Source organism: Salmo salar, chromosome 01 (assembly GCF_965601325.2).
Source record: "Salmo salar chromosome 01, fSalSal1, whole genome shotgun sequence".
Classification (NCBI taxonomy): domain Eukaryota; kingdom Metazoa; phylum Chordata; class Actinopteri; order Salmoniformes; family Salmonidae; genus Salmo; species Salmo salar.
Window position 1 is genome coordinate 22,640,752 of NC_138291.1, and position 22,252 is coordinate 22,663,003.

A 22,252-nucleotide genomic window follows, 5' to 3' on the forward strand; every position below is an offset into this window, starting at 1 on the left:
GTATTCAGACTTTAATCAGTACTTTGTTGAAGCACCTTTGGAAGCGATTACAGCCTCAAGTATTCTTGGGTATGTCGCTACAAGCTTGGCACACCTGTATTTGGGGAGTTTCTCCCATTCTTCTCTGCAGATGCTCTCAAGCTCTGTCAGGTTGGATGGGGAGCGTCGCTGCACAGCTATTTTCAGGTCTCCCCAGAGATGTTCGATTGGGTTTAAGTCTGGGCTCTGGCTGGGCCACTCAAGGACATTCAGAGACATGTCCCGACGCCACTCCTACGTTGTCTTGGCTGCGTGCCTAGGGTTGTTGTCTTGTTGGAAGGTGAACCTTCACCTCAGTCTGAGGTCCTGGGTGCTCTAGAGCAGATTTTCATCAAGGATCTCTCTGTACATTGCTCTGTTAATCTTTCCCTTGATTCTGACTAGTCTCCCAGTCCATGCCGCTGAAAAACCTCCCCACAGCATAATTCTGCCACCACCACGCTTCACCGTAGGGATGGTGCCAGGTTTCCTACAGACATGACGCTTGGCATTCAGACCAAAGAGTTGAATCTTGGTTTCATCAGACCAGAGAATCTTGATTCTCATGGTCTGAGAGTCTTTAGGTGCCTTTTAGCAAACTCCAAGCGGGCTGTCATGTGCCTTTTACTGAGGAGTGGCTTCCGTCTGGCCCCTCTACCATAAAGGCCTGATTGGTGGAGTGCTGCAGAGATGGTTGTTCCTCCTGGAAGATTCTGCCATCGCCACTGAGGAACTCTGGACCTCTGTCAGAGTGACCATCCGGTTCTTGATCACCTCCCTTCTCCCCCGATTGCTCAGTTTTGCCGGGCGGCCAGCTCTAGGAAGAGTCTTGGTGGTTACAAACTTCTTCCATTTAAGAATGACAGAGGCCACTATGTTCTTGGGGACCTTGAATGCTGCAGACATTTTTTGGTACCCTTCCCCAGATTTGTGCCTCGACACAATCGTGTCTCGGAGCTCTACAGACAATTCCTTTGACCTCATGGCTTGGTTTTTGCTCTGACATGCACTGTCAACTGTGGGACCTTATATAGACATCTGTGTGCCTTTCCAAATCATCTCCAGTCAATTGAATTTACAACAGATGGCCTCCAATCAAGTTGTCGAAACATCTCAAGGATGATCAATGGAAACAGGATGCAGAGCTCAATTTCGAGTCTAATGGCAAAGGGTCTGAATACCTATGTATATATATATATATATATATATATATATATATATATATATATATATATATATATATATATATATATATATATATATATAATACATTTGCAAACATTTCTAAAAACCTGTTTTCGCTTTGCCATTCCAGGGTATTGTGTGTAGATTGATGAGGAAAATGTTTTATTTAATCCATTTCAGAATAAGGCTGTAACGTAGCAAAATGTGGAAAAAGTCCAGGGGTCTGAATACTTTCCGAAGGCACTGTATCATTACTCATGGAGAACTAACAACATGTTTCATCTGTCAGTGATAAAACTTTCCCTTCATCTGCAGTATTGTCCTGATACCAACGGTGACCACCACTACTGTGCAATGCATGGCTTCAAACAGCTACTTTGCATTAATAACAGGATTTCAAATAAGATACCGTTCTTAGTCCACCTTGGCCTAATAGATTCTAAAGAAGGGGGGAAACAGTAGCTGGGCAGTTTAACTCAGACACCCGCATAACATTATTTAGCCTACACTACGGACAGAACACTGATGGACAACTTTTCAAGTTCAAACAACTCTGTTCTACCTCAGTCAGAACTGAACCACTTATGAAAGCCAGAGAAAAGAGAAAGTGTTGCTGGGGTAGAGAGCAGGGACTCGAGGAGCCAAGAGCGCCTCAGCCATCCCAAGCTCTCTCTGAGGGAGACATTTGTGTCTCATTTGTTTGGCTTCTTCCATGTTCCTTGTTTGAAACAGCCCATCTCCTACCTAAGCTGGTTAGGGGTTCCCTTATCTCTGTTACTCTCTCCACCCCATCCTCCTGCTTCACTTTCAGTGGTTTGGGGGAGCTGCGAGAGCTGCTGAGGGAAGGGGAAACAGGAGTTATTCACAGGCAACACAGGCACAGCAACACCAAGATCACACTAATTCGTACAGATTAAGAAACACAAAAAAAATAAACATTGATTGACCATCCCCAAAAGTGGTTAGCAAGGCACTTTATCATGGTACAGCTTATTTTGTTATCCGTTGTTAAAAGGTAAAGGAACTGTTCATAGAGACAGAGAGATCTGCTCGAGGTATAGCGAAAGACATTGGAAAGATGGAGAAGGCAACGAGCAATAAGATGTCTTTGTAAGACTGGTCTATGACTGGAAAGTCAAGGATTCTTTCTGTTTAAGTGTAACTACCCTGGAAATGATTGATTAGGATGCATACAGATGACTACTATGAAGGAGTTTGGTTCAAGGTTTCAGCCAGCAGTGAATTACTAGTACTGTGAAAGTATGGGAGCTCTTAGGAAGAGGACATCCTTCTTAGATTGTAGCCAATACAAAAAAGAAAGCATATTTTGTGTTGGGACTACATTTCCAAAGTTGATGCTAAGTTTATCTCCATTTTCTCCTCTTGTCTCCTGTATGTTCATTGCCTGTGTTTGTTTTCGGTAGAAGTTTGAGAAATGCTCTGCAATAGATGATGCCCCCCAAACCAAAAAGCTACTCCTACTCTCTACCATGTCATGCAAACCCCAGGAGAGCCTGTCAACTGGTTGTCTCTTCATTCATAGAGCAACACACGTCCTGTGGTGTCTGGGCTCACATCACAGGCACTAACTAACTTTACAGATGAGTTATCAAAGTATGGCTGGGCAGGAGCTGGCAACACAATCTACCATCAAAGGTTATGAGGGTATATGAAATGTCCAATCAAAGAGCAGCAGCTTATCAGCATCAAGCTAAAATATCTGCATGTCAAGCTAAAATCTGCTTACACGAGTGTTTCCACCCATTTCTAGTAATCAGCATTAGGCACCGTCTGTCATACCGGTATGGAAAAGAAACAAAAGAGGACAGATACCATAAAAGGTGAGATCTCATGAGAAATAAGGTTGTGATTTAGGCCTATTGAAGCACTCATCAGTTCACCCGCCCTGGTGTTTTATTCATGCTCTTGTTAACTCAGACAGCAGAAGTAAGTTACTATCTAGCATAAGAAAATACAATCGCTTCTATTTGAGAACGATGTTTGCGCCGTGGCGAACACGAGTTGGAGTTTAAGTACTGCCAACAACACCTGACAGTAGCACACTATTATAATTAGGTTTACAGAAAGTGCTCTCAGTTGGGGAAAAATGGCATGGAGTCACAGGAAAAGTGTAACAACCTCTCCATTACCAACCAAAACATTTAGCTTATCTACGTACTGGTAAGTAGCTACCACATCAAACGGAATGATCAACATTGTGGCACATTCTTCAGTGGCACCTTCAACTGTATTTCATCAGTCCTAATTATAAGCATGTTATACCAGCGTTAGTGACAGCACAGTTTATGACGCATTTTGAAATTAGTGTTATCAAATAGAAATGACACAGAATTGGTCAGTCTGACAAAAAGGTGCTTAATTTATAAAAAATTAATGGCTTAAAGTGTTATCTACATATATTTTGGTTAGAGTGAATAGGACGACTGGTAAACTTTTCAAACACACCGGCTGACATTTGTATTACTTCCAGAGATTGAGTTTAATCAGTTTATACAAATGAACCAAAGAGTGCATTGCATGAACATGTTGGAATGACTAGGAGCTTAGTTAGTTCAGGTAAGACAAGGATTGATCGAAACCCATTCATTGTATGGCTGGGAGAGAGGCTCTGTGTCTGCGATCACCCCAACTCTTGTCTCTTTTCATTCATTTCTACATACTTACTTTTATAGCTTTTATTGCAGACTTGGTAATATTGGTCATCTTGGCCTTGGAGATCGGAGGCTTGTACTCATTCAGAGAGTAGAGCTGAAACACAAAAAGCGATGGAAACAAACCTTTTAAACATCTAATATAATATACAGTCATTAAATCAGACAAGAAACTATTCTCAGGGCTCAGGCTTCAGAGAAATGGCAAATATTTAACTTGAAATGCATTTGAAGAGTTTGTACAGTAGGCTACATAGGCCAGGGAAGGAGTATAGTTAAAGTGTTTGAAGACACCTGGGGCTTCCTTTATTATGAACACAAAGATCATTCGAGAAATAGCATCCAGTCTACTATTTACTTGTTTTTTTCCAGTAGCTGAGAAAGTAGTTTGTGTGTTGATACTATTGGGGATGATGCTGATCTTCTAATTCTCTGTATGTTGTCTACGGTATCTGATTTAATGGTTTATGTTATGTTATTCTACACAGGCACACCATGTCATGTGGCCACATCCCCATTTGTAAGGCTTGTAGCAACATCAGTCCTAATTTTGCATGTCTGCTATCCAGATCATGAGTATCTAGCTATCGAGTGCTAGCTTACTAGCAAGCTAGCCAAGCTAACACCAGTTGAATTGTGCACTGTAGGACTAGTTTAGACATGCATTATTGCTATAGAGTTCTTAACTAGATAGCTGTGTGTGAACTAGATGGTAATTGTACATGAAGTACAATTAGTGGGACTTCCTTTACCACTAAAATTATTTTTGTGGTAAAATTTTACAAATATTAACTTTACTATTTAAAGCAAAGCCGTTTTAAAGTATTTATGGTTTTGAAAAAAGTCATAGCAGTGGTAGTGTTGGTGACTGGGTATAGTTGAAAAAGTAGGTAGATGAAAAGTTAGGATAGCCTGAACAGTTGGTTTGCTGTACCCAGCTTGAACGGTTCGAGGTTACTGTTGGTGGGTTATGTTATGCTAATTTATGCACATTTATATAGGATAGTCTGGAAAACATGTTTAGTTGGGATAGCCTGAACATGTGAAAGTTGGTTTGGTGTCCCTAGCTTGAACAGTTCAAGACTGACTGTTGGTGAGTTATTTTATGAATTGCTACCTCTGTATTCCCATGGTTCTCATTCAAACCCATGTTAATTTATGCACATTTTAAAAGGTTATAGTTCAATTATATACAGCATCAAAAATATTTTGACAAGCAATCTGAGTGGAGAGCGTTAGTTTGGAGTTAATAGCTTAAGCGGTGAAACAGGAGATCTAGAATTTTAGATGAGTTTACAATTCTAGTATATGGCCCTCTTTTTGCCATTGAAATGCATCGGTATCCATAGCAAGGGCTGCTTAATGACGCGATATGAGAGAAGTGTTAGCTGACGTTAGCTAGGTGCTTTTCGTCACTCTAAACTCTGACAAACAGTTGTAACCCTCTACTCTAAGTTTGTGAGAGTATCCTTTGCAACAGCTCCGCCTGAGTTGATCAATGATGAGACATAAGAAAGCTGTTAGCTGACATTAGCTAGCTTATTCTTTCTCACTCTAAACTCCTACAAACACCTGAAACTTTTTATTGGTAGAAGATATTTTTGTTCAAAAGCCAGATTTGAATAGCAGTGAAGTAGAGGAGTTTGTCTGACTTGTTAGAGTGGTCAAAACAGCAGTATTTAAAAATACAGTGCATTCAGAAAAAATTCAGACCCCTTGACTTGTTCCACATTTTGTTACGTTACAGCCTTATTCTATAATGTATTAAATTATTTGTTTCCTCTCAATCTACACACAATACCCTAGAATGACAAAGCAAAAATGTTTTTTCGAAATTGTAGCTAATTTATTTGAAAATAATTTAAATACATTGGGCTCCTGAGTGGCACAGCGGTCTAGGGCACTGCAGTGCAAAAGTGGGCACTCTCAGTGCAAAAGGCATCCACTGCAGTCCCTAGTTTGAATCCAGGCTGCATCACATCTGGCCGTGATTGGGAGTCCCATAGGGCGGCGCACAATCGGCCCAGCATTGTCCGGGTTTGGCTGTCATTGTAAATAAGGATTTGTTCTTAACTGACTTGCCTAATTAAACGGTAAATAAAAATAAATGTTAAATTGAGCCCAGGTGCATCCTGTTTCCATTGATCATCCTTGAGGTGCTTCTAGAACTTGATTGGAGTCCACCTGTTGTAAATTCAACTGATTGGAGATTATTTGGAAAGGCACACAGCTGTCTATATAAGGTCCCACAGTTGACAGTGCATGTCAGAGCAAAAACCAAGCCATGAGGTCAAAGGAATTGTCTGTAGAGCTCCGAGACACGATTGTGTCGAGGAACAAATCTGGGGAAGGGTACCAAAAAATTTCTGCAGCATTGAAGGTCCCCAAGAACATAGTGGCCTCCATCATTCTTAAATGGATGAAGTTTGGAACCACCAGACCTAGAGCTGGCCGCCCGGCAAAACTGAGCAATCAGGGAAGAAGGGAGGTGACCAAGAACCCGATGGTCACTCTGACAGAGTTCCAGAGTTCCTCAGTGGCAATGGGAGAACCTTCCAGAAGAACAACCATCTCTGCAGTACTCCACCAATCAGGCCTTTATGGTAGAGTGGCCAGACGGAAGCCACTCCTCAGTAAAAGGCATATGACAGCCATCTTGGAGTTCACCAAAAGACCTAAAAGACTATGACCATGAGAAACAAGATTCTCTGGTCTGATGATTCAACTCTTTGGCCTGAATGCCAAGCGTTACATCTGGAGGAAACCTGGCACCATCCGTACGGTGAAGCACGGTGGTGGCAACATCCTGCTTTGGAGACGTTTTTCAGCGACTGGGAGACGAGTCAGGATCGAGGAGAAGATGAATGGAGCAAAGTACAGAGGTCCTTGATGAAAATCTGCTCCAAGGCACTCAGGACCTCAGACTGGGGCGAAGGTTCACCTTCCAACAGGACAACGACCCTAAGCACACAGCCAAGACAACGCACGAGTGGCTTCAGGACAAGTCTCTGAATGTCCTTGACTGGCCCAGCCATAGCCCGGACGTGAACCCGATCATACATCTCTGTGGAGACCTGAAAATAGCTGTGCAGCGACGCCCCCCCCCCCATCCAACCTGACAGAGCTTGAGAGGATATTTTATTTAACCTTTAACTAGGCAAGTCAGTTAAGAACAAATTCTTATTTACAATGACGACCTACCAAAAGGAAAAAGACCTCCTGCGGGGACGGAGGCTGGGATTTTTTTTTAAAATCCCAAAATACAGGTGTGCCAAGCATGTAGCGTCATACACAAGAAGACTCAAGGACTTATTCACTGCCAAAGGTGCTTCAACAAAGTACTGACGAAAGGGTCTGAATACTTATGCAAGTGATATTTTTTTATACATTTGTAAAAACGTATAAAAACCTATTTTTATTTTGTCATTATGAGGTATTGTGTGTAGATTAATGGGGGGGGGGGGGGGGGGGGGGACTACTTAATCCATTTTAGAGTAAGGCTGTAACAGAACAAAATGTGGAAAAGGTCAAGGGGTCTGAATACATTCAGAATGCACCCGGTTTAGTCGAGTCAGTGTTTTGCTTTGCACTTGGGCCTAACAAATCCTACCTATTAGGCGTACAAGCATAGTTTTGTGATATTTTATTCAGTTCCAACCACGGCAGTTATTGGTCCAACTGGGATTCTTGGGAGGTCCATACCCTATTGGATATGACATTTAAAATGGTTAGGGTTAGGTAAAGGTTATGGTAGGGATGTCCCATGGATCCCGGATAGCACTAACTACATGTGTTTGCTTTGTCATCAAGGAGCATTGTGTGTAGATTGATAAAAAAAAATATATATATTTCTGAATACTTCCCTAATGCACTGTAGTTAGAGAACATGTTGATGTGGTTACTCAAATAGCTGTAACGTTTTTTTCGGTACCACATTCTGTTATTAATACACATTTGAATAGAAGAGAAGTAGAACATTTCAAATGCTCTAACTTTTTGTCTAAATCGATTGCAAAGTGATCTAAGTTGAGGAGTCAAAAGTTACATTGTTTACGGTGAGTGTTGGAAGTGATTATGTAACGAGGAGCTTTAACATGTTGAAAAACGTCCTATTAAAGTTAAGATGGACAAAAACTAAAAAAGTGTTTAAAAGGTATAAATATCAAAAAGTTATATGCAAGCACACTATTCCAGACCAGTCTGCACATTTTAAAGTTTGAATTTTGTTTCCAGTTTAAATTGTGTAAGACGAGTAGCGTGCAGAAGAATAAGAATGAGGAAAATGTAAAGTTGGGACTTGAGAAACCAAAAGTCCCATCAAATTACTCCATACCAGTTAGACGAATTGTGACTCGACCACTTGGCTGCACGAATTGTGTGAGCAAACTGGCAAGGCTCTGGCGCGATGTCCAGGCGAAATTCGTTTGGAACAAAATATATTTGCTAACTTACTAGATATAGTGTAGGTACCTAGTCATACAAAGTCAATTATTGGTTTACTGCATAATTTACTAGCTAACTGCACACATTGCACCCGGCCACCACGCTAAAACATAACATTAGCTACCTAGCTAACGTTAGCCATTTTACCCGGCCTTGCTAGGCACAGCTTGGCTAACATTGTTAGTTAGCTCGCCAGCAAACCTTTACAGTTGAATGTGACAGCGACGAAATTAACTAGTTACCTAAATAAGATTGGGTAGTGTACACGGGTTGTAGCTAGTTATTTTGAAGTTGTTTGAGTTAGCTGAGTGAGTTTAGCTATTACGTCAGCTAACTAACGTTAGCTAAACATTCTTGGCGCACTCTGCCAGATTGCAATGTGGCTAACAGTACAGTACCTAACTACAGTTCGCTTAATTTAGCATAGTTATTTCTGACCAAATGACGATATAGCTTCGCTTACACGTACACATACTAAATGGGTGGTGAATATTCATAGGCGAATCAAACCGTGTCTACTGAAAGGATGAGGCCTTGTTACTAGTTGCCCTTCTCCCCATTTTCTACTTGACGCCAAGCATACAATTCGCTAACAGTCACTTCCATTGTAATGGGGGAGAAATCATACAAACCTCGTCGTTGAATGCTTTGACTGCCTCCATGGTGTTGTATTTTGGGTTCGCTGTAAAATGTTTATATTGTTCTCAACAACCGGCTTGATGCATACATGCTCTGGCTTGGTGAGATGGAGGAGATTGCCAATATGGCGCACAACCACAACGAAATCCAATACTAACAGTACACAGAAACCAGCGAACCCAAGTGTCACACACTGGCATTGCAGGTCCAGTAGACAAATGAAAGTAATTGGCGACGACTCGTGGCCAAAAAAATCCTATAACACCCCGATAGTTTATTCAAAAAGGCATACTCTGTCAGATGAATAAAATACAAAGACAAATATATTTAGAACGTAGAGCATTTAAACACTTTAATACTCTTACAGGCAATTAATGACAATTTACGAATGAAAATATAGAATTGTACACTCCTTACACTTATGTACAATTATTTATTTAAAATATTTACCACACAGTTAAATCATGTAATTTACAATTCATGATGAATTGTTGCTGGCACAAAATGTTATGATTGCATAACAACATCTCCACGGATCTGAATGTAACATCTATCACATACAGCAATGTTGAATGAAAATGTATCTAGGCAAACCCACAAAAGTATCATGATCCTAATGTAACCAAGATGACAGTCTAAGTCACAGTACTAGTTACTGTTAGTAAAACTATTAGAAAATAAAACCTTGTCCTATGGGCTACTGATCATGTTGCAAAAGAAACACTTGGAAATACATTTGAGAGATGGTTCACATGTACCCAATGTTCCATCACTCACTACTTAAGATACCACAAAAACAAGCAAACACAAATATGGTACACATTACAACAGAATAAAAAAAAAACTGAAAAATGTTACATCTCAAAACATAAAAAGAAAAATTACAACATTAACAATATAAAACCATACACCGGTAATTTAATCCAATCAACCAAATGTTTGCACCAACTCCAGTTAAGAACTTAAAAAAAATATTAAAAAAAACTTTATTCTTATCATGAGTCCACTTAGTGGCAAGACAACATGAGCTGCTTCCTATTGTATGTAGTTTGATAAAAACCCAGCCTAAGTACAACTATTAGCGCTACTGGGTTATGGGTAGATAATAATGGCAGTGAGTCTTATAAAACGTTCTGAGTAAAAGTTGCCCTCAGGCACAGGTCCACAATAAGCTCATCCATCCCAAATCCTATTCATAAGCATTAGTGGGAGAAACTCAAAACTGACATTAGATCAGTGTTTAGGGGCAACTTCATCTTACTCCCTTATAAACTGGTCTCCACAAAGGAGACAGCGATGGCGTTGGCTGCTGCTGCGGAGGGCTCTACCTGTGCTGCCACCTGGTGTACATGCTTGAGACAAATCTCCTGGAGCAAAGGTGTGTTGGCCTCTTTCCATTCCCTGAATCTGGGCGAGGTGAGGTCAGGGTCTGACAGCACCTGCTCGATGGTCAACAGGTCTGCCTCCTTGGCCTGAGTCAAAGGGGAAGAGAGTGTAACGATGCTCAAGGGTCTCAATACTATTCAAAATGATGCATAAACAACACATACAATTTGTACAGAAAACAAGGACAACAATTTGATACTGCCACCTATGTGGTGATAAACTGATAAAAACAAAAGCATACAATAATTCTAGTCAAGTTAGCGAATGTACCTTTAGCGTGCTGTTGAGGGTCCTGATGAGATGCAGTTTCTCATTAATGTCCTGGTTTTTGCATCGCTTTATAAAGGAGGCTCTGAAGTCCCTCTTGGTGGACGGTTTGCGGTCTCCTATGGGAGAGAGGCTGGCCTGCTTGAGGTGGATGTACAATCTCTCCATCTCATCAGACGAGGCTTCATGGTTCACTGCAAGAATAATACAATGGAACTTAACAACTTTACATTTCAGCAGAAAAATATTGATATATTACTACTTCACAAAAATCCCTAAAGATAAAGTAGGATGAGGTTTGGGGTCAATTTCCTTACTCAAAAATGGTTAAACAGAATATTAAGTGATTTAAAGCTCATTGACAGTATTTACATAGTTTTGACTATAACTGCTTCCGTTAATCTTTTTTTCAAACTGGTTAATTGACAGTCATTAGAAAATGTACTGTATTCTTAGCACAGGAGGCTGCTGAGGGGAGAACGGCTCATGATAATGGCCGGAACGGAGCAACTGGAATGGCATCAAATACCTGGAAACCATGTATTTAATACCATTCCACTTATTCCGCTCCAGTTATGACTACGAGCCCATTCTCCCCAATTAAGGTGCCACCAACCTTCTGTGATTCTTATCCAAAACTGCGAAAACAGGACGATAAACAGCCACTTTACGTGCCTGTTTATTTACCACCACAGACAGATGCTGGCACTAAGATCGCACTCAGTCAGCTGTATAAGGAAATAAGCAAACAGGTAACCACCCACCCAGAGGCGGCGCTCCTAGTGGCCGGGGACTTTAATGCAGGTAAACTTAAGTTCTACCAAATTTCTATCAACATGTTAAATGTGCAACCAGAGGGAAAAAAATTCTAGATCACCTGTACTCCACACACGGAGATGCGTACAAAGCTCTCCCTTGCCCTCCATTTGGTAAATCTGACCACAACTCTATCCTCCTGATTCCTGCTTACAAGCAAAAATTAAAGCAGGAAGCACCAGTGACTCGGTCTATAAAAAAGTGGACAGATGAAGCAGATGCTAAACTACAGGACTGTTTTTCTATCACAGACTGGAACATGTTCCGGGATTCTTCCGATGGCTTTGAGGAGTACACCACATTAGTCGCTGGCTTTATCAATAAGTGCATCGAGGTCGTCGTCCACACAGTGACAGTACGTACATACCCCAACCAGAAGCCATGGATTACAGGCAACATCCGTACTGAGCTAAAGGGTAGAGCTGCCGCTTTCAAGGTGTGGGACTCTAACCCGGAAGCTTACAAGAAATCCTGCTATGCACTGCGACGAACCATCAAACAGGCAAAGCGTCAATACAGGTCTAAGATTGAATCATACTACACCGGCTCCGACGCTCGTCTTATGTGGCAGGGCTTGCAAACTATCACAGACTACAAAGGGAAGCACAGCTGCGAGCTGCCCAGTGACACGAGCCTACCAGACGAGCTATATCACTTCTATGCTCGCTTCGAGGCAAGCAACACTGAGGCATGCATGAGAGCATCAGCTGTTCCGGACGACTGTGTGATCACGCTCTCCGTAGCCGACATGAGTAAGACCTTTAAACAGGTCAACATATACAAGGCTGCGGGGCCAGACGGATTACCAGGACGTGTGCTCCGGGCATGTGCTGACCAACTGGCAGGTGTCTTCACTGTTATTTCAACATGTCCCTGATTGAGTCTGTAATACCAACATGTTTAAAGCAGACCACCATAGTCCCTGTGCCCAAGAACACAAAGGCAACCTGGCTAAATGACTACAGACCCGTAACACTCACGTCAGTAGCCATGAAGTGCTTTGAAAGGTTGGTAATGGCTCACATCAACACCATTATTCCAGAAACCCTAGACCCACTCCAATTTGCATACCGCCCAAACAGATCCACAGATGATGCAATCTCTATTGCACTCCACACTGCCCTTTCCCACCTGGACAAAAATAACAGTTATGTGAGAATGCTATTCATTGACTACAGCTCAGTGTTCAACACCCTAGTACCCTCAAAGCTCATCACTAAGCTAAGGATCCTGGGACTAAACACCTCCCTCTGCAACTGGATCCTGAACTTCCTGACGGGCAGCCCCAGGTGGTGAGGGTAGGTAGCAACATCTGCCACGCTGATCCTCAACACTGGAGCTCCACAGGGGTGCGTGCTCAGTCCCCTCCTGTACTCCCTGTTCACCCACGACTGCATGGCCAGGCACGACTCCAACACCATCATTAAGTTTGCAGACGACACAACAGTGGTAGGCCTGATCACAGACAACGATGAGACAGCAAATAGGGAGGAGGTCAGAGACCTGGCCGTGTGGTGCCAGAATAACAGCCTATCCCTCAACGTAACCAAGACGAAAGAGATGATTGTGTACTACAGGAAAAGTAGCACGCCCCCATTCTCATCGACAGGACTGTAGTGGAGCAAGTTGAGAGCTTCAAGTTCCTCGGTGTCCACATCAACAACAAACTAGAATGGTCCAAGCACACCAAGACAGTCGTGAAGAGGGCACGACCAAGCCTATTTCCCCTCAGGAAACTAAAAAGATTTGGCATGGGTCCTGAGATCCTCAAAATGTTCTACAGCTGCAACATTGAGAGCATCCTGACTGGTTGCATCACTGCCTGGTACGGCAATTGCTCGGCCTCTGACCATAAGGCACTACAGAGGGTAGTGCGTACGGCCCAGTACATCACTGGGGCTAAGCTGCCTGCCATCCAGGACCTCTACACCAGGCGGTGTCAGAGGAAGGCCCTAAAAATTGTCAAAGACCCCAGCCACCCCAGTCATAGACTGTTCTCTCTACTACCGCATGGCAAGCTGTACCGGAGTGCCAAGTCTAGGACAAAAAGGCTTCTTAACAGTTTTCCCCCCAAGCCATAAGACTCCTGAACAGGTAATCAAATGGCTACCCAGACTATTTCCATTGTGTGCCCCCCCCCCCCAAACCCTCTTTTTACGCTATGTTTATCATATATGCATAGTCACTTTAACTATACATTCATGTACACGCTACCTCAATTGGGCCGACCAACCAGTGCTCCCGCACATTGGCTAACCAGGCTATCTGTACTGTGTCCCGCCACCCGCCAACCCCTCTTTTATGCTACTGCTTCTCTCTGTTCATCATATATGCATAGTCACTTTAACCATATCTACATGTACATACTACCTCAATCAGCCTGGCTAATCGGTGTTTGTATGTAGCCTCGCTACTGTATATAGCCTGTCTTTTTACTGTTGTTTTATTTCTTTCCTTACCCATTGTTCACCTAACACCTTTTTTGTACTATTGGTTAGAGCCTGTAAGTAAGCATTTCACTGTAAGGTCTACACCGGTTGTATTCGGCACACGTGACAAAAAAACTTTGATTTGATTTTGATTTAAAGACTTGGATGTTTTGGTATTCAAATCTATTAAACAAAAACTCCAAGAGGAGGGCAGGATGTGCAGGCAGACTAACTCACATCTTCAGATGAGCATATATATATATATATATATATATATATATATATATATATACACACAAAGTTATGTGGACACCCCTTCAAATTAGTGGATTTGGCTATTTCAGCCACACCTGTTGCTGACAGGTGTATAGAATTGAGCGCATAGCCATGCAATCTCCATAGACAAACATTGGTAGTAGAATGGCCTTACTGAAGAGCTCAGTGACTTTCAACGTGACACCGTCATAGGATGCCACCTTTCCAACAAGTCAGTACGTAAAATGTCTGACCTGCTAGAGCTGCCCCGGTCCACTGTAAGAGCTAATACTGTAAAGTGAAAATGTCTTGGAGCAACAACCTATTCAGCAGCAAAGTGGTAGGCCACACAAGCTCACAGAGCGGGAACGCCAAGTACTGAAGCGCGTAAAAATCATCTGTCCTCGGTTGCAACACTCACTACCGAGTTCCAAACTACCTCTGGAAGCAATATCAGCAGAAGAACTGTTTGTTGGGAGCTTCATGAAATGGATTTCCATGGCCGAGCAGCCGCACACAAACCTCTGATCATCAGGTGCAATCCAAAGCCTCGTCGGGAATGGTGTAAAGCTCGCCGCCATTGGACTCTGGAGAAGTGAAAACGCGTTCTCTGGAGTGATAAATCACATTTCACCAGATGGCAGTCCGACAGACGAATCTGTGTTTGGCGGATGCCAGGAGAAAGCTACCTGTCCGAATGCATAGTGCCAACAGTAAAGTTTGGTGGAGGAGGAATAATGGACTGGGGTTGGTTTTCATGGTTCGGGCTAGGCCCCTTAGTTCCAGTGAAGGGAAATCTTAATGCTACAGCATACAATTACATTCTATACAATTCTGTGCTTCCACCTTTGTTGCAACAGTTTGGGGAAGGCCCTTTCCTGTTTCAGCATGACAATGTCCCCGTGCACGAAATGAGGTCCATACAGAAATTCTTTGCCGAGATCCGTGTCGAAAAACTTGACTGGCCTGCACAGAGCCCTGACCTCAACTCCATCGAACACATTTGGGATGAATTAGAACGCAGACTGCGAGCCAGGTCTAATCGCCCAACATCAGTGCCCGACCTCACTAATGCTTGTGGCTGAATGGAAGCAAGTCCCCGCAGCAATGTTCCAACATCTAGTGGAAAGCCTTCCCAGAAGAGTGGAGGCTGTTATAGCAGCAAAGGGGGGACTAACTCCATATTAATGCCCATGATTTTGGAATGAGATGTTCGACATGTAGGTGTCCACATACTTTTGGTCACATAGTGTATTTCTACTGTCAGCTCCAATGTGCTCCCAAAGACGTACCATTATACAACCAGAGGCAACATTAAGTGTGGTCTACTTGCACTTCTCTTATCCACAGGTCTGATAACATAGAACAAAAGGCATCCAAAGTGCACAGCTACTGCTCTCACTTTTCCTTAATATCATGTGAGATGGGTGGATTTTCCTTTTCCTTCTCAATTAATTAACTAATATGCTCCCCTTATTTAAGTCAACAATTGTTTAGAAAAAAAACAGCTAAAGAAGCCTCCTCACCATCTTCTGTCCCTATTTCTAGCACAGCCAACTCCTCTGTCTGCTCCCTGGAGTTAAAGTCTTCCCTGGCTGTGCTCCCTGGGGGGTCCTGGTAGGACGAAGCCTCCTGGTGGTGCTGTAAGGGCCCCTCATTCTCCTGATGCTGTGGGGGCTGATTTGTGTGGACCTGCACAGAGCACACCACCGTTTCCCCGGCAACAGGAGAGGCCTGCGAGACCAGGTCCAGCCAGGACTGACGATGCTTGGCCAGAGAGGACCCGGAACTCTGTGATGTTATTGTGCTGACAGGTGAGGAGAAGGATCCATTGGTCTCGCTGGGAGGGGGGAAGGAGTATGGGGGAAGGAGGCTACCCTGGGAGACATGAACATAAAGGGTGTTGTTCAGCAGGGTTAGTAGATGTCCTCTAGCGATTCTTTTTTACTTTTACTGTTGAAAAGCGATAACCCAAGTATAAATACAGTAACGTATACCCACTAAAAGGGGAAAAAATATATATGTTTTAAGGCAAATAATGTTTTTTAGACAACTGCAAACTTTAAGGAGTAGGGTATTCAAGGAGTAGGGCATTCAAGGAGTTGGTGTGATGGGAATCTGTGATGTCAGCGGCCTCCCCCCTTGCTTGAGGAGCAATAGACAACAAAAGAAAGGCCCCACTTGTGATGTCATGACATATCTGGACCACCTATTGAGATGTGCCTTTTGTTAAGTAAATCAGGTGTTAAATGAGGTGAAAAGACTGGAGTGCCACTTTAACGCTCAACACTTTGCAGAAAGAAATGCAACACCGTGTAACTAGGGCCCAAAGTTTTTCTTCGTCAGGTTCTTCTAGCCCTAATTACCAGAGCTTCCTCAACAACCCAGTACTGACCTGATGTCCACTGCCATGTGGACCACCCACATCCACAGAGTCCTGGCTCATCTGCTCTGAGTATGGGGGAGGGGGGGCCTCTGTCGTTTCAGCCTCCTCGTGATCACTCCCCTCGCTGTAGCACTCTGGACACAGAGTCAAAATGCCATTAGGCTACATACTCCCCAGTCTTCGCTTGACAAACAATAATCAGCAGTGATACTGAGGCAATAGTAGTAAAGAACAGAGTGAGTCAGTTGGTGGAATTGACTGATAAATGATAAATCATTCTGACTGATCAACATGAAAACTTACCAGCAGTGTTGCTCTCTGCTGATTCATATTGGATTGAAGCGAGCCCAAGCTTATTCAACCATCTGTAAAAGACAAACAGAGAGACGGTCACATTTCTCACGCTGCTTCTATGATGACACTTAACTTGACTTACATGACACTCTTCATGTGACTTACATGTTCATCTCCTCATAGGTATCAGCTGCAAAGTAAAACATCATGACTTGCGGGTGACATGCTTTGATGGCACTGCAAGAGACAGAGGTGAACGTTTATTTTCTCACAGTGTTCAATCACTCACACTCTGTTCAGACTGAAAAACTGTCAGCAAATGGTCAATTATTACTTGGAATAGACTCATTGACGTTTTTACACCAGCAGTAGTATGATTTTGTAAAATAAGAAACAAGTGAATTACAATTTTTTCTTGCACTCCAATGCTCTGTCGATCATGAAGTCAGTCAGGTTAATGTATCCCTCTGCTTTCTCTGCCTAAAAATAAGACACATAGGCTTTATTAATTCCTCCATCACGCCAATAAGAAGAAACTGACACACTGACATTTCCAGCTTCAGGAAACACCATGTCAGACTCCAACAGCGACGAGAGGCAGCAGGCAGCTGTGGCAATGATAGGATGACTCAGGGTAGCGGACTAAGTGGTGAGCATTACTCACCAGCGGATTAGTGTACCAGTACAGAGAAGTCTTCTTCAGCACAAACCAGTACTTCTTCCATTTGAAGCCCAGGAGGCCCTTTCCTTCCTTCTTCCTGTAGAGCCAGCCCTGGTGGTCAGATTCCCCCAGCTCTTTAACCGAGACCCTCCGCCTGCTCATCGCCACATTACCTGAACATAGAAACACACACAGAAGAGATATTTCCTGAATTCATGCACCGTGGTTGGATGCAACAATAAACTCTCCATTTCAATGTATTGCAATGCAGGCATTTTAATACGACACTTTGATTGGTCTCATAAATTATTTTTATGTACAGCAAATTCAGAATCTCTTTTAACCACTTTCAGCCTACCTGTGTCACATGTAAGTTGTCAGACAGGAAGTAGTCAAAAAGGTCTTCCAAAGGATTATATCACACACAATGAAGCACAGACTGCTCAGCATACAATAACTGCCCATGAACAGAAGGCTAATAATACTGGGCTCTCTTGCTGAGCCTTGTCTTAAGGCATTTGCAACACACACTCTAATCATCCTGTCACGTCACACACGCCCACATCAAGGGGCCAAATTACAATTGAGCCGCACAAACAGCAAGCAGCAGAATCAGGCCCGGATAACAATTTACCTCCTCGAGTCTTCCTCCTGGACTTCTGTCTCAGGGAAACCTTGGAGAACAGAAGGTAGTAAGAGGTCAGATAGTCACTAGTTCAGGAGATGGGTGATTGAAGGTAGTGCTCGATCAGACAGTCCCTCACCCAACTACCTCAAATATAGTCTCTGGAACATCCTGTTTCACACCAACAGTGTCACACATGTCTCTCTCGCTCTCTGTCTCTCTAACATAATTATTTGTTGCCATCTTGTGTGTGCATTCTCTCTCTCGAACATCCTGTTCTGTCTCTTTCGTGTTTTCATTCTCTTTCTCCTTCTCTGATATTCTAAATGTGGTATTTACAAGAAATCAAATAACTTATTTTTTATATATACTGAATAAACATATAAACTCAACATGCAACAATTTCAAAGCTTTTCCTGAGTTACAGTTCATATGAGGAAATCAGTCAATTGAAATAAATTAATTAGCCCCCATATCTGGGAATACAGATATGCATCTGTTGGTCACAGATATCTTAAAATGGGCCTCTGGATCTTGTCACGGTATTTCTGCGCATTCAAATTGCCATCGATAAAATGCAATTGTGTTCGTAGCCCATAGATTATGCTTGCCCACCATAGGGCACTCTGTTGACATCAGCAAACCGATCACCCACACAACGCCATACGTGGTCTGTGGTAGGGAGTCTGGTTGGACGTACTGCCAAATTCTCTTCAACCACGTTGGAGGAAGCTTACGGTAGAGAAATAAACAGCATGCCAATTGCACGCTTCCTCAAAACTTGAGACATCTGTGGCATTGTGTTGTTTGACAAAACTGCACGTGTAACAATCATGCGGTTTAATCAGCTTCTTGATATGCGACACCTGTCAGGTGGATGGATTATCTTGTCAAAGGAGAAATGTTCACTAACAGGGAAGTAAACAAATTTGTGCACAATGAGAAAAATAAGCTTTTTGTGTATATGGAAAATTTCGGCAATCTTTTAGTTCAGCTGTTGAACCATGGGATCAACACTTTACATGTTGTATTGATATTTTGTTCAGTGTATAAAGTTAATTTATATATTTAATGATGACATCATATGAGAAAGGAATTGTCGACTCAATTTGTGAGTCCTGCCTGCCTCAGAAAAATGCCATTTAAAAAAACCTTTATTAGAGACAGAACTATAGATAATCTCCAGTACTTACAGGGTTGTAGTCATCAGCTGCCATGGAGGGAGCCAGAGATATAGGGAAGGCAGCCTGCAGAGAGATACCTTTTCAGTTTATTCACAGACCTTTAAGTACTCATGCACCGTGGTTGGATGCAACAAGAAACAAAACATTATTTGCCCTCCATTTTAAATCAATAGACTGAGTACAATACTAAAAATGTCAAAACGTCAACTTGTTCTCTCTGGATTCAGAAGAAAAGGGGGAACTGCCTCACATCATGGATGAGTAGGTATCCATTTATAGCATGTACACTGTAAGTTGCATTTTTCCCCCATAGGTCAATATTCACATGATTGTGTCAGCAGGTAGCCTAGTGGTTGCTGGTTCCAATCCCTGAGCAGACTAGGTGAACAAATCTGTAAATGTGCCCTTGAGCAAGGCACTTAACCCTAATTGCTCCTGAAGGTCGCTTTGGATAAAAGTGTCTGCTAACGGACAAAAAAAAAAGTGTAGTCAGTCCTTTTCATTACAACAAAATATCTTCAAATCAAACATGGAAACTGACATTGTCACAGGCAGAAACACAGTTTTCTTTGCATTGACATTATTGGCCAACTTCCTCATAGGATACTCCCTCAAGGGAACTGGGTTCCAAACAGAGAATATCTGAAGGTTGATGGTGGGACCCTAACAGACCCCATAGCCACACAAACCAAAAGGTACCTCAGCTTGCCAGTGATAAAAGCATGTGAACTAAGGGTACACTCATTCCAGATCCATAGTCATAATAGATCCATAGTAAATGCATCCAATTCAGTAAGATGTATGAATTGAAACTATTTTTAAGCACTGGCAGCTCAAAAATCCCATTCCTATAATACCATACTGCATTAATAATACAACATAAATGATATCAAGATTATACATTTTTTATAAATCAGTACCTGTTGCTTTCAAACCAAGTTAAGAGATATACACTTCAGAGTCCTGCTTCAGTTAAACTTACTGCATCGTAAGGCTGGTCCTCACCAAATGATACATACCACAGAAAGGAAACCTACCCAGCATACACTTCTCCCTCAGTCTTGCTCAACACACTTGCATCTCAGTCAGCAACATGTTTCCGGTTGTTAGCCAACCGATGACCATGAGCTAAACTGAATGATGCCTTACTGTTACCGCAACTGCAGCCTAAAGCAAGGTCTATGAACTTCACTCTATGGATCCACTAACCACAGCTAAACAGATGAACTAACTGCACCGCTTATCAGATTACAGAAACTATGTAACCAGCTCTAGAGAGCAGCATAACCACATCAGAGGTCAAGAGGGGCCAAATGCTTCCACACTCAATCACTGCTGGTTAGTGCTATCTGGGGGATCCATGGGATTTCCCTACCCTAACCATCTTCAATAGGGTAGGGACCTCCCAAGAATCCCGGATAGGACCAATAACTGCCATGGTTGGAACTGAATACAATATCACGAAACTACAGTGTAGGCATAATTGATAGGATTTGTTATGCCCAATGGCCAAGCAGAACACTGACTGGACTAAAACCTTTTTATGACTAGCCATTTACTAAAATGTGTGTGTGTCTTTCTATGATGTATTGACTAGTTAAATTGTTTAACCAAACCCCGTGTTTGTGTAAATATCATATCGGCCTATAATAATGCAGTTTTAACTAACAGGGCAACGAAAAAAACAATTGGTGTTGAAACATTAAAATTGAGTCAGGTACTCAAATATATCACCCCAAAACATACCTGCAACCTAGATTTGAAAATGCGTATTTTAACGAGGATAACGTCTCTGTTGAAGGAGAGTTTGCAACGTCGAAACACCGCTAAAACGTTGTCGAACATTAGAGTCGTTATAAAGTATCAGTGATTCAGAATTCTTCCACTTGAGTTAGTGTGTGCGCCACCACCCAGTAACCACTAGATGTCCCTCTAGCCAGCGCATCAAACGTGTAAAGACCGCCCACTCTTGTGTATAATACGCCAAACCTGTTGACTTGACTTTCATTGAATTGTCAAACTCTTGCTGTAGCCCATATATATATATATATATCCACAGTCTGTGCAAACAATTACAAGTACACTTGCCATAATCATGCTGATATTACAGTCTATTAAAGCCATCATTACTGAATGAATTTCACAAAATATACCATAACGGAGGTGCCTTAGGAAAAAGGAAAGAAATGTGTCAGATCATCAGAAGATTGCGGGAGCTGTATTGTTAGACTTCCGTGCAGCCTTTGATATTATTGACCATAATCGGTTATTGGAAAAACGTATGTGTTTTGGCTTTACATCCTCTGGTATATATTGGGTTGAGTGCTATCTATCCTATAGAACACAGAGGGTCTTCTTTAATGGAAGCTTCTTCTAAAATCATGTAAAGTGTGGTATTCCGTAAGGCAGCTCTCTATTTTTGTACTAATGATCTACCACTAGCACTAAGAAAAGCCTGTGTCTATGTACGCTGATGATTCACATTATACACGTCAGCAACCACAGTGAAATCATTGCAAACCTAAACAAAGAGTTGCAATCCGTTTTGGAATGGGTGGTTGGTAATAAACTAGCACTGAACATCTCTAAAACTAAAAGCATTGTATTTGGTACAAATCATTCCCTAAGTTCTAGACCTCAGCTGAATTTGGTAATGAATGATGTTGCGGTGTCATTTTTATTTAAAAAAATAAAATACAAGGTTTCTAAACACTTCTACAATAATGTGGATGCTACCATGATTACGGATAATCATGAATGAATCGTAGATAATGATGAGAAAGTTAGACGCAGAAATATCATGCCTCCAAAAAAATGCTAACCTCCCGTTATTGTAATGGTGAGAGGTTAGCAAGTCTTGGGGTGTGATATGTGTGTGTCTAACCTTCACTCATTAATTACAATTTATTCAGGATTATCCGTAATCATGGAGGAATCCATATTAATGTAGAAGTGTTTAGAAATATTTTCTATTCTTATTTACTATAAAAGT

At 42.2% G+C, this 22,252-nt stretch overlaps 2 protein-coding genes across 6 annotated transcripts in view; both read right to left on the reverse strand.

Annotated features, from left to right (window-relative positions):
• Positions 1 to 9,199, reverse strand: part of LOC106575636 (SR-related and CTD-associated factor 8) — a 72,782-nt gene extending 63,583 nt beyond the window's left edge. For 2 of the 4 annotated variants that reach the window (XM_014152346.3, XM_014152283.3), the window contains exons 1-2: positions 8,951 to 9,199; positions 3,889 to 3,972 (exon numbers count right to left, since the gene is read on the reverse strand). In XM_014152346.3, the coding sequence (XP_014007821.2) occupies positions 3,889 to 3,972; positions 8,951 to 8,980 (114 nt within the window). In that variant the 5' untranslated portion in view covers positions 8,981 to 9,199. Of the gene's footprint in view, positions 1 to 1,947; positions 2,040 to 3,888; positions 3,973 to 8,950 lie in introns of all 4 variants that reach the window. The other 2 variants (XM_045715003.2, XM_045715002.2) reach the window with 2 other exon arrangements.
• An 84-nt stretch (positions 9,200 to 9,283) lies between these two features.
• Positions 9,284 to 21,164, reverse strand: icef1 (Interactor protein for cytohesin exchange factors 1). 2 transcript variants are annotated; one of them, XM_082955377.1, is made up of 11 exons: positions 20,181 to 21,164; positions 19,270 to 19,323; positions 18,086 to 18,125; positions 17,455 to 17,624; positions 17,197 to 17,270; positions 16,956 to 17,027; positions 16,800 to 16,861; positions 16,506 to 16,630; positions 15,637 to 15,988; positions 10,614 to 10,804; positions 9,284 to 10,429 (listed from the first exon to the last, which is right to left on the reverse strand). In XM_082955377.1, the coding sequence occupies exons 2-11, from the start codon at positions 19,291 to 19,293 to the stop codon at positions 10,223 to 10,225; spliced, it is 1,317 nt and encodes a 438-aa protein (XP_082811503.1). In that variant the 5' UTR covers positions 19,294 to 19,323; positions 20,181 to 21,164; the 3' UTR covers positions 9,284 to 10,222.
• Positions 21,165 to 22,252: the final 1,088 nt, after the last annotated feature.